The 12,008-nt window shown below is 44.9% G+C and overlaps 1 protein-coding gene and 1 long non-coding RNA gene across 2 annotated transcripts in view; one reads left to right on the top strand and one right to left on the bottom strand.

The window, feature by feature from the left end:
• Nucleotides 1-995: 995 nt before the first annotated feature.
• On the bottom strand, nt 996-5,195 carry LOC114012567 (uncharacterized). Its single transcript, XR_008746873.1, has 3 exons — nt 3,290-5,195; nt 2,857-2,937; nt 996-1,673 (listed from the first exon to the last, which is right to left on the bottom strand). It is a non-coding gene; the product is annotated as an uncharacterized LOC114012567 (long non-coding RNA).
• A 62-nt stretch (nt 5,196-5,257) lies between these two features.
• The window catches only part of DDX10 (DEAD-box helicase 10), a 192,200-nt gene continuing 185,449 nt past the window's right edge, over nt 5,258-12,008 (top strand). Inside the window, exon 1 of the mRNA XM_055802318.1 lies at nt 5,258-5,510. Within this exon, the coding sequence (XP_055658293.1) occupies nt 5,295-5,510 (216 nt within the window). The 5' untranslated portion in view covers nt 5,258-5,294. The remainder of the gene's footprint in view (nt 5,511-12,008) is intronic.

The raw sequence follows: 12,008 nt of genomic DNA, 5'->3' as shown, positions 1-12,008 counted from the left end.
CAATATCATCCAACACTTCCTGACCAACAGTATCAAGATTTTTTGGCATTTCTAGAGACTTGACAAGCTGGTTTTGCTTCTGTATTTGAAGAAACTTGTTTAATTTTCCCCCTTTGCTGTTTTTCACACACATAAAGTGTTTTTGAGGCATCATGGCACAAAGTTTAATTTTATCGTGTAAACTTAAATCTGTACTGAGTGTGGTTTTCACTTAAACATTTAGTAAGTTGGTTGCTGTCATTCTGATCAATATAATTGGCATGGCATTTAGCCAAAATTCTGGTAATCAAGAGAACAGCAAAGCATAAGTCCTCTTTCCCCGCCCCCCCCCCCGCCCCCCCCCCCCGACCTTTTCCTGGTCTGTTTCACCCCAGATTTTAAGAGGATAACGGACTTATAACCTGCATCTTCTGAAAGAATTCCAATTTGCAAACTTCTTGAAGGACAATTTTAACAACTGAGGCCTATTTCCATAGTGGTGGCTGTTAAATTGTCCATGGCCAAAGAAAATGAGTGAAGGACTGGAGGGCCATATTTCTCTCCATGAAGTCATTGTTTGTCATCTGGCAGGCTCAGGCTTGAAAAAGCAGCAGCTACTTTCTAAAATTATTTTATACATGACAGTTGGCTTTTTCAAACTATAAAACTATTTACCAATGTGGAAGGAAAAGACTTAATTCTAAAATTAACATTCAAATCCAGATACCTGTAAGATATCGTTCAGAATTAACTCTAGGTTGCTTATATATATCTGTGTTACTGAGGTTGCAACCACTAGTTCACTCCAAGAGTTTTTAAGCTGCACCATGCATTCATGTTTAGAGTAATAGTACGACTACTTTTTTTCCCAGAGCAGAATACATTTTGGAGTGTCTACTGAAAACCACATTCCTGCAATTTATATATTTGGTAAAAGTGTTTTCATTTTATTACTTCCACAAGAAGAGCACATAATGTCATCTACAAAATCATATTTATTTCATTTTGGGGAAACAGCAGCTCATTACTAAGAGGAAAGTACAAGGTCTCAATTATACCCCCCAATATTCTTGGTCATAACTCACAATATTTATTCATCACAACTTACCCATTTGCTCAGGCCAGGAATTACTGAAACGGTGTTTCTACTGAGTTTTTGAAAATCTAGTTGAAGTTTTGCCTTTTAAAATTTAATTTCTTGGGTGATAGCCTTTTTACTATAGGGCTACCCAACATAGGAAAACCCATGGGCTTTCTTAATTTTTTTTTTCTGTACTCCTTTAGACAGATAAAAATTCATAATTACTTATGGGAACATTCTTTCTATTAAAAATAACATTCATAAATCTGACTGCCATTTGCATATTGTTTTTAAAAAAGCCTGAAGTTACATCATAGTACTGCAAATATTACACTGAAGATCCATCCTTTCACTGTGGGTTTTTTCAAGCTTGCATGTCTCATTCACAGACACTCAAGCACAATCCTCAGATGCAAAATCTTACATATCTCCTGAAGCATAGCAAGTTAAGCCTTGGAAGATAAGGAGAGGAGTGTTGAGAGACTCTTGGCCTCAGACAGCCTCTCAAGTAAATTCTCCTAGCACATGGCTGTTTCATTGAGAAGGGGTTTAGTGGTATTTCATTGATATCTTGTACTTCTGGGGTCCCTTCCTCTGGTTTGCTGATTACTTCCTTAGGTGATGAAGATTATGTGGAAAAAAGGAAAGAAAACAGGTCAGTACAAAACAATCAAAGATTTAATGGAAACACCAAAGTTTAACTTAAGTACACACAGTGTTATTATTTTTTTCTTAAATAAAATCAGCTTCTAGTTATCTTAAATTCCTGTAGAGATTTGTAAAGGGAATATTTAAGTGGGGTATGTGTTATGTGAATGAGAGTCTGAGCAGCAGCATGAGGTACCAGAAGAAATGGCACAGCAGGAGTGCAGGGAACGATGCACGTGTAGCAAATGAGGAGATTAAGACCAACCATGAAATGCAAGAAATGCAAGAAAGAATATAGGTAAGAATGGGGAATTGGCAGGATGGGGGTGTAGGGCCAGCTGTACTACGGCCATGCCATGAAGAAAGCTCCACAACACAGATACAGAGCAACAGCTGTGCGATACAACTCAAATGAGGCTTTTGTCAAGAAAGAATATAAAGGATTTCAAAGATTGTGCACCATTCAGGACGAACCCAGAAAAAGTGATTAGAGCTTGACTGTCAGGGCACAGCAAGGGCTTACTGCTTCCTAAGAGTCAGGGGCTAAGGCTGCTAGCACAGTGCAAGGGAGCAGGGTGTGCTCGTGGGTGGCAACCAGGGTCAGTCAAGAGTCCCGCTCATCAGACGAGTCTGTGGTGATGAGGCAGGTCCAAGGTCAAGCTGGGAAATCAACTCCCTGATCAGGGTCAGGATGAGGATCGGGTCTGGTGGCCACAGCCATTGACAACTGATAACCAGGCAGGTCCACACTGACAAAGCAGGTCCTAGGTCAAGCCAGGAAGTCAGTCTGCAGCTCAGAGGCCCAACGGGTGGGGTCTGCGGCCAAGAACAGGCATGGCTGTGGCTGAGCTGGGGACCAACATGACATAAGACAACTCCGGCAGGGCCTGAAGCTGCAGGGTGGAGCTGGGCCAGGGTGTAGGGGGAGGACTCAAGTGCGGCTGGTCAGGGCCATTAAGGTCTACAAGTGCCCTCAGGGCCCTGACCTTGATACTTGGTGCCCCTTGTCCTCCTTGTCACCATAAATAACCCTGCCCAAACACATACATGTTTGTGCATTTGAGTAGGAAAGACTGAATCTGCATGAGAGTGAAATCTATGAAGAATGAGTGTTACTGAAACAGGTTTTTTTAGAAATCAAATATTACCTTCTTCTTCTCTGTGGTCTTGTATAGAGAGCCTTGTTACGTTTATTGTTATAGCATACTCCCTTCCTTTGCTTCTCCAAACTGCAAGTAAACAACCATGCTTGAATCATTTATTTGTTAACTTGTAAAAAATAATTTTTTCTTCCCTTTCTCTTTATTAAAGTGAAAACCAGAAGGATCTCTGGTTTTGCCACAGTTTTAGGGTAGTACTATTACAAGACAGCTGAAGTAGTCTTCCACATCATAAATAAACGGATTTTAATACAGTAGAATTTGTTCCTGTATAAAAGGGAAACTTTTACAAACCATTGACTGTTTCTCAGACGAGCCCCTCAGGGTGAGAGGACAGCAGAGAAAATAGAAAGGTGGCTCCTTTTTTTTTGCAGGCTCCCAGACTTCCAATACAGGGCCGCGAGGCTCTTCAGCATTTTACCTTCTACTGCGGGAAACAGGACAGGCTGCTTTTGACTTTCTGGTTTTCCATTCCTGGTATATGGATCCCTTGGCTAATGAGCAAACAAATCATTAAAAAGCATCGGAAACATATAAGCATAATTAACAGTGTTTTTCATGACAGCAGCAGAAAAAGTTGTTTTAGAAATAGGACAGCAAGATATTGTTTTTAATGTAACTTTTTTCATTGTGGATTTATGTCTGTGGTTACTCATGGACCACTGCTGCTGTTCTGCTATGAGTGAGATGAACCTGTAGGCAAAACATAGGCCAGGTGAGCAAAGACAGCATGTTCAAACTCAAACCTTTCACCTGTACATTTACTTACAAAAAGGTTAAACTTACTCCATCAGGGCAACAGCAGGAATTCTACACAGGAGGGTTTCTGGTTTTTCTTTTTCTATTACAGGCGGACAGAACCACTTAAAGTGGCAGCTGAGCCCTGCACCAGTCTGATCATGTCAGGTTGGGACCTTCTTTTGTATGTCAAGTTAATGTGCTGTAATCATGGGAAAGATGTTCCATCCCCCCTCCCCAAGCACATCCTTCGGGGTGGAACTGCACCTCCTGCAAACAGTTTTTAATCAGGTACTTCTGGAAAAAAACATTTCTGTTTCAAGAATAAAACCTTCAGTATCCTTCCTTATTCATCTTAACAGCAAATAAACACCTAGAGAAAACCACTGAATTCAAAGCTGTACCTAGGAGGAGAGAACCCACTGGGACATATTTAATGGAGATATTTCCAGCCTGTCCTGAAATTAGGAACTTAATGTATTTTAAAGAGGAAACAAACATTTCTATGATCACGGGTTTGCCTGATCTTTGGGAGGAGGGAAAACATCTTCAGTGACACACTCAACGTATGTACGGCAAAAGTGGAGCTAATTAAGACACTCCCTTTTCCCTCAGCTTTCTGGAATTCCAAACCCTCATCAGAGACAGTAATTATTTTGGGAGTCTTTCACTGTTCCCCTCATCAGCGTGTTTACTTCCTTCTTCTGACATTGCATAAATATGTTTGTCATTTTCTCTTCCTGATGTGGCACAATAACTCTGCAGCCTGGTTTTGGGTTTTAATTCTGCATGCCCATGTGGTACTAAAACTGACTCAGCGGATCGTTTCTGACCGAGCGACTGCAGAGCGATGCAGACCTTCCCCCCAGAGAGAGGTTAAGAATTGGCCCATGCAAAGATAGTGTAATACACATTTGCAGGTTTATTAAATCTGATTACTTGTAGAGATACGTACCTCTTATAGAGACCACCCCAGGTAAACATGTTGGCCCCCCTGTGAGGCCCAGCCAAGCCATGGCGCAGCGCAGGGCTCTCAGCCAAGGCCACCGGCTGCAGCTGTATTACCAAGGCTCAAACACACATCCAACTGCGCTTAAATCCAGCACCTTACACGCAAGGCCCACCGTATGTCTGACAAGTCCCTTCTGATTTTTTAAAAATGTGGCAGTTTTCCCCTGTAATAAATTAGCTAATAAAGCATTAACAGAGCTTTCATAGAACTCTGCCTCCTCATCCCTCGCCCCACTGCGCTGCAGAGGACTGAATTTATGTCAGTACTAAGCACGTATTCCTTTTCTATTATGGCATCATTTCTTTACGGTTTTTCATTTCAATTTTGTCATCTCTGTCACAGAACATATTTTACAAGCTGCGCCAAGAGCCCATTTTTTGGGTTATACTAGACGAAGTGTGATTTCTCTTCAACTCTCGCGCAACCTCTCCACCTTTCCACAGGTGAGGGAAGGCCCAGAGCGCGGGCTCTCTCGGAGCGGAGCCGCGCCGAGCGCGTCCGAGCCCAGCCGAACCCGTCCCAGCCCGTCCGAAACGAGCCGAGCCGAGCCGAGCCCGTCCGAAACGAGCCGAGCCGAGCCGAGCCGTCCGAGCCCAGCCGAGCCCTCCCCGGCGGCGCGCCCGGCTGACGCACTCCGCGCGCGCCCAGCCCCGCCCCCGGCGGCCGTGTGGGTCCCATGCGGGGCGGCGGGGGCAGCATGGGCCGGGCCGGCAGCGATGGCGGCGGCGGCGGCGGGGCGGCGGCGATGGACCCCGTGCGCAGCTTCGAGCGCTGGAAGAAGAAGTACACTCGGCGGACGAGGAGGCTGCGGCTGCAGCGCAAGGAGAGGAAGCGGCCCGAGTGGCAGGTGGAGCGGGAGGTCATCGGCCGCCTGGTGCAGCGCTACCCCGAGGTACGCGTGGTGCTGCCGGGCCGGGGGGGAGCGGGGCGGGGGGACGCCCGGCGGGCGGGCATGGCGGGCGGGCAAGCGGCTCCTCTCCTCGTGCGGGGTGTGTGTGGGTAGGGCTGCGAGGGGGAAGCTGTGAGGGGGAGAGGTGTCCTGGTGCGCACCCCGCGTTGGCAGGGCTGTGCCTCTGGCTGTTGGCGGTGCCTGTAGGTAGCTGGTTTGTTGGGCGACGCTGGACGGTGGCAGGCAGAGGGGCTTTCACCCCCTTGAGGCAGGGATGCGCCTCCATTCCTTGCCTTTCGCCCTCCGGGCAGAGGAGGAGCGGGCGGTACCCGCAGTGCCCGCGGCTCTGGTGGCGTGGCCGGGCAGGCAGCGGCCCCCGAGGGGCGCGGGTGGGCGGGGGCGCGGTGAGGAGGCGGCTGTGGCCGATCGTCACCAGTGGCGCTTGGCCCTTCTGACCAGGCGGCCAGCGCGTCTCGGCTGCTGGAGGTGGGACACCAGGAGATGGGACACCTTTCTCTCCGTAGAAGCTGCCCTACAGGCAGACATCACCCTAGAAGAGCACGTTGTTTAACCTCAAGTCAGGACGTAGGTATCTGAGTGTAGAGCCAGGGTTGGTGGCCTTGGTTTTGTCACCCAGATTGTCTTGCATCCCTCTGGGGGATGCTGGCTTTTGAGCCATGCTGCTTAGCAGGAGGTACCGAGATTGTGAATAATTCTGAATAACGGCTTAGGTGTGCTCTGCCTGTGCAGTTGCTCTGCATCCTGCCAACTTTTGCTGAAGTTGCAGCTACTCCTGGAGAGAAGCGTGGCAGTTGTACGTGGCTATGCTGCACTCGGCGTAGCTGGTAGTAGAGGCTTCTTGGTGGTTGTAATTTGATTGAGCAGAAAGTAATGACAGGTCTGGAAGAAACATGTCTGTCGCCATGAAGAGGTCATATTAGCTGCTTTGGTTAAGATTTAGCAAGGTAATATTCTGATGCTTCACACAATCGTGGACTTTACTGGTTTGCAAGCAAACGATGTGCTTCTGAAGATGGTCAAATTATTGTTTTGAATCACATGTTATTTCTCAGGGGGAAAAATGGACTTACTCATAAATGATAAAAATTAAAGATGGTAGCTACATAATTAATTAATATATTTTGTTGTGGATAAATCTTGAGTTAGCTTGATTTGGCAATGTCTTTCTACTCATGGTAGAAATAGAGGATTTACATGCTGACTGAAAGCAGACTACTGGAATTGTTAGAAGCTTGCATTTTTCTGAGTGGGATAACACTGGTGGTATGTACCTTTCGTTGTGGAATGAAAAACTTACATTGCTACAGTACAGTTGGACTGCTTGTTATAACCTAGAATGAGATTGCTGCCTCTGCAGGCTCTCTGGAGGGGGCACATCTGAACAAGAGAGAGAAAATGAATTAAAGCAGCTTGGCAAAGGCAGCGTACAGAGTTTGTGAACTGTCTGCACAGAACCCAGGGTGGTGGGCTTATTGTTTGTATACCAAACTGCAGTGCATACACAATAGATTGCTTTGTATTTCCATGTATTTGAACACAGGGAGGTGTATAGTGAAACTAATTTTGCATGTTGTCAGGCCCTAATCGTTTCTACATTTCATTATAGCTTGCATTTACTGGATAATGCCATATGCAGATTAGGCTGCAGTGTTACCTTAGGGTACTATGGCAATATCTGGTTATTCTTTCTTCTCTATCTCTTGTTTTGGAGTCCCATCACTGGTCGCTTAGTAATCTGTGCAGTAGTGTCATACATAAAGTGATTGAGTTCAGGGGGTAGCTTTTCTTCTAATGTAGTAGACACATGTGCAGAAGCTGAAGCAGTATGTTGCTCCTGTGTACTGAAATTATATGTGTGTGGCATGGATGTATTGAGAGGCAGGAGCAGGATTATGAGAATCATCAACTGGAGGAGATACTGACTTTTTGGAGTACATACAGCCTCTGTGAGACTGAATGGCCAAACATGACCCCTATTCACGTGTCCTTTGCCCTTAGTTGGATTCATTTGAGGAAGATGATGACAATGAAAAAAAATCTAATTGGTTAAAAGGAGGCAGCAAGAATGCTTGAAGAAAAGGTGTATCTTGGGCATTTGGTCTCAGAGATGAAATGGCAGAAATATTTTGAAAAATGATCTGTGGGAAGCCAACATTCCCCCCATTTGATGCTGCATTTGCCTCTTTGTTCTCCCCCCACACAGTGTATATGTTCTCCATATACAGTTCTGCTGTATTTATGCTGTATGCATGTAATAAATGCCAACATACATACATTCCTTTATATTATTACATTAGTTCTTAGAGGGAAAAATTGCTATCTGTCATACCATTCCACTTTACAGGAATGCATCCGTGATAGGTAGTGGGGTATGACTCTGTTGCTCACAGATGTTTGTAAGCAGGAGAGGGGTCTAAAAGGAACACACAAACAGTGAGTTAATGAAACTACATTCTTTAAGGGAATAATGTAACTCTTGCTTTTCTGTAGTGTGGTCAGTATTCCTTTCTTACTTTAATAGGGTGGTATATCTGGGTTGTGGTGGGTAGATGTACAGATCTCAGACATTTTAGTTTGAATAGTCCCCATTCTGATTTTCTGCAGCAGTCTGTTCCTCTACTCCTAGCCTGAAATGTTTTGTGTAGTATTTAAATGCAGTCACTTTTCCCTGAAACACATCCTATACATTTGATGCTTGCATTTAATTTCCACTCATTCTACATAGATTTCTGCTTTTACCGGCCTTATAGTCACCTCTGTCAATTACTTCCATAGATACTTGTGTTTATTTGTTGTGTATATGGCTATGTGAATATGTATATATGCTTCTGTGCCACCTATGTGCATTTCTGGGATACAGGTGATAATTCTGTGTCTCTGTGGAGCTTGGGGCAGCATAGGTAAGTGTTGGGTGTTGGGAGGTTGTGTCTGTGTGTATTTATAGAGGTTGAAGAGAGGCTGGTAGTGGTCATGCATGTATCCATCAGAATGAAGACAGGGTAAACATATGTTTGTCTTTGGATAGTTTTGAGGGCTCCTGGTCTCAACTCTTCTGGGGTTTTGCTGTCCTCTAGCTCCAGGAGTCTCCTGTCTGTGAACATACAGGTGGATGCCCACCTAGCTTTCTGTCTTCAGTCCTTCGTATCTCCTTCTCTGGTCCCTGACAAGGTTTTCCACTTGGTCTCCTGCATTTCTTCCCTATTACTCTGGACCTGGTTATAGTGGGGGTGAGGACTATGAGGAAGTGCCATGTACTTGGATCTTCAGGAGTCTCCAGTGGGTTCTGCACGAGGCAGATACCTTCTTAAAGATGAGGGAATCTGAAAGCTCTTCAGTAAGCACCTCTCTCTGAGGAGCACTGGCTGGGGTCTCTGACGTGAAGGCTGTGGGTGGGTTGGGTCTTCATGTGCTTTTGTCATCTTACATGTGGCATGGAATAGGGGTAGCACGGCTTCTGGATGCAAGAGGATCCACCTTGCACCCCCTCTTAAGAGTACATTGTTTATAATTTCCAGTGTGAGAATGACTGCAATGGATAAAGAGGACAAAATTAAACAAGAATGAAGAGATAACCAAGATACTTTGTTACTGGATTTTTTTTGTCCTTTGTTGACATGATTGTGAATGTGTGGCATCATAAACGGAAAATGTGAAATTTAGTTTCCATTTTCCAAATTTAGTGTGTCCAAATCTTGGGATTATTTTCTGTGTTATGTGTTCATAGCTGATCTGTTGTCTGTTGATCCAGTGACTTTGTTGCCTACCTGTGAGGCTGTTGATGGACATAGTCTTCTTCACAGAGTTGTGCTCATGAAAAGCATTAACAGCTTACCTGATGTGCTGGGAAGCTGTATGTGTAAACTCTTTCGTCAAGTTAGATCAGAATAGCATTTGAAGTATTGGAAACAAGGTGGCTGCTCTCTCCTAGAGCAGATTAGAGAGAGCTCACAAGTACAGATTTCCACTGGTTGGTGGTGTTTTGCACTGGTGTGTGTAGGTATGGAATAGATCTACAAGACCACCTACCTCTAACACCAGTTCTTCTCACTCCTGCCATTTAGACTTCATTTAAAAATAACCCAGTATCTTTGGACTTTTAAGGGTGCTGCAACAGAGAATTCTTGTGCTCCTCTAAGTTTGTAGGGCAGAGAGATAATACAGGAAGCTTTGTGACATGGCCTTTCCTAACATTCCTGTGCCTCACTCTTTTAATACTGTTTTCACTTTTTCCTTCTTGGACATCTCTAAAACCGCTAGGCTTATGCACGTAATGATTTTTTAAATTGATTTAGAGGAGTTAAAGGTAGAAGAGTGGAACAATATTTGTCTCCTTTGAGATTGATACATCTGTTCCTGCTGGGTCATCTAGATTTTTAAAAAAGCTGACCAGTGAAATACTTCAAGCAGCCTTAATTATTTAGAAAGATTTCATATTGCTGCAATAGCCTGTTCCATGTGTCACAAACCTGTTAAAATCCATCCCTTTAGTTTCACATAATGAATTGTTTGAATTTTTGTTTTCCCTCTCATAGGCATACTGTTTTCCTGTGCAGACAGTCTCTTGGTTGAAATTAAAATGAAATTAAAATGTAAAAGTACATATCACTGACTTATCCTTTAACATGCAAAATAAGAACACTGGGAATTAGCCTAATATGCATTATTGTTTGTGATAGATAATATCTTCGAAATTATCAATGGAATTCAGAAGTATTTGTCAGAAATTGCAATTTCTGAAAGTCAACCCCCCCCCACTTGTTTATAGTGATTTCTGATAGGAATTTCCCCCCCCCTCCCAGAAATGTAGGAGCTTAAAGTACATGCTTCTCAGCACAAGTAGGTTTTATAAAAATAACTCGCCTTTAAGATTTTTAAGTAACACTTGGCAGAAGTTTAATTGCTCTGCTAGGACACAGTGAAAGTTTGAAATTACTTTGCAAGAGCTTTGTCTTGAACTATGTCAAAACCTGGTTTTAATAAGGATGTTATTTTTTTTATATACCTTTTATTTAGAGATGAAATTCATGCACTAAATTACTTTTCTTGCTTTTACCAGAGAGAACTAGACTGAAAAGAGTAGTGCTGTGACCTAGGTGCTTTAAACAGGTATAAATCCTCAGTTTTTTCTAATAGGCAGAGCCTGTATGAGGTGTGGTACTTGAAGTAGATAGAAGTCTGATCTGACAGGTCAGTAGCTCTTCATTTGAGGCTGTCTCTGGAATTGTTACTGTGGCTTGTCAGGAACATCTCAGGACCATTTTGCTTGGTCCCTGTGTTGGGAGATTTCTGTTCAGCAATCCGTTAGAAATAAACGATACCTATTAGAAATGTACAAATCGTGTAAGCTCAGAGTTTGACAGTTGGAAATTTCAGTTTATGGATGCTAGTCAGTATACATGCAAAGCTGTTGTAGTCTCTCTTCCTCTTCATTTGCTCAGGCTTTATAGATACGGTAGTCGCCCTCCCCGCCTCGGGAGCAAATGGACAGTGTGGGTGGCAGGTGCTGTTCTTCTCTTGTCTGATCAGATTCATGTCCATTAGTGAAATACGGACCCACACGTGGAAAATGGATCTCTCCATTTGCTGGCATTAGCTACTCCGTCTGTCCCAGAGCCGCCCCAGGCCCCGGTTTCCCCAGGTGCTGGCACCGGCACCTCCAGCCTCTGAGGGTCGTGGTCCCACTCCAGTTGCCGACACTCAGCGCTCGTGCTGCTGCCCACCAGCCTGGCTGGAGGGTTGGGTGGTGGGCGCCCACCCGGGCTCCGAATAGGGACTGTGCCCGCACAGAAAGTCGATGGAAAGGACAGAAGAGCTGTTTTTAATAGTAGCAGCGGTAATAAATATTCTTACAGAAAAATATTTATTTAGTAAGACTGTAGGGCAGGCTGTGGTGATGAGGTGCAGGGCTCGGTCAGACGAGCGTACGGACCAGCCAGCTGTTACCCCGACCAGCCCCTTTTATCCCCTTTTCCCGCTATTTTCTCACACCGGTTCCTCCCCAGTCCACCATGATCCCTCCCTTTCCCTGCCATTGATCGTCCCCTAAATGTCCCATAACAAGTCTTGCACATTCCCACAGACCCCTTACAACACCTCATATATTGTACAACATCCCCAAATGTTTTTCCTCCACAGCTCCCTGTGAGTCCCCACGCCCCTGCAGGCGCTACCCCCTGCCAGCCTTGGGGGATGGGGGGTGGCCCCGCTAACGCCTCGGTGGGGTTCACCCAGGGACCATGAGTGGAGTGCTCCCCTCTGGTGCTCTCGAGGAGCAGCTGAGTCAGGGTGGTTTAACTTGGTGTGCAGTGATGATGTTATTGGGGCTCCTTCCCTGGCGTTGTTCTGCTGGTTCTTGCGGGGGTCTTTGAGTTCAGTCATGAGTCTTCAATCACATAACCTAATGCTAAGTTTATGCAAAAAAAATCTTGAAGCTCGCACTGTAGAGTCAAAATGGAAAAGTGGTGCAGGGGAGAAATGTGT

The sequence above is a fragment of the Falco peregrinus genome, chromosome 4 (genome assembly GCF_023634155.1).
Source record: "Falco peregrinus isolate bFalPer1 chromosome 4, bFalPer1.pri, whole genome shotgun sequence".
Classification (NCBI taxonomy): Eukaryota; Metazoa; Chordata; class Aves; order Falconiformes; family Falconidae; genus Falco; species Falco peregrinus.
The sequence above is the reverse complement of the archived record's forward strand: the minus strand, read 5'-3'. Positions and strand labels throughout refer to the sequence as shown.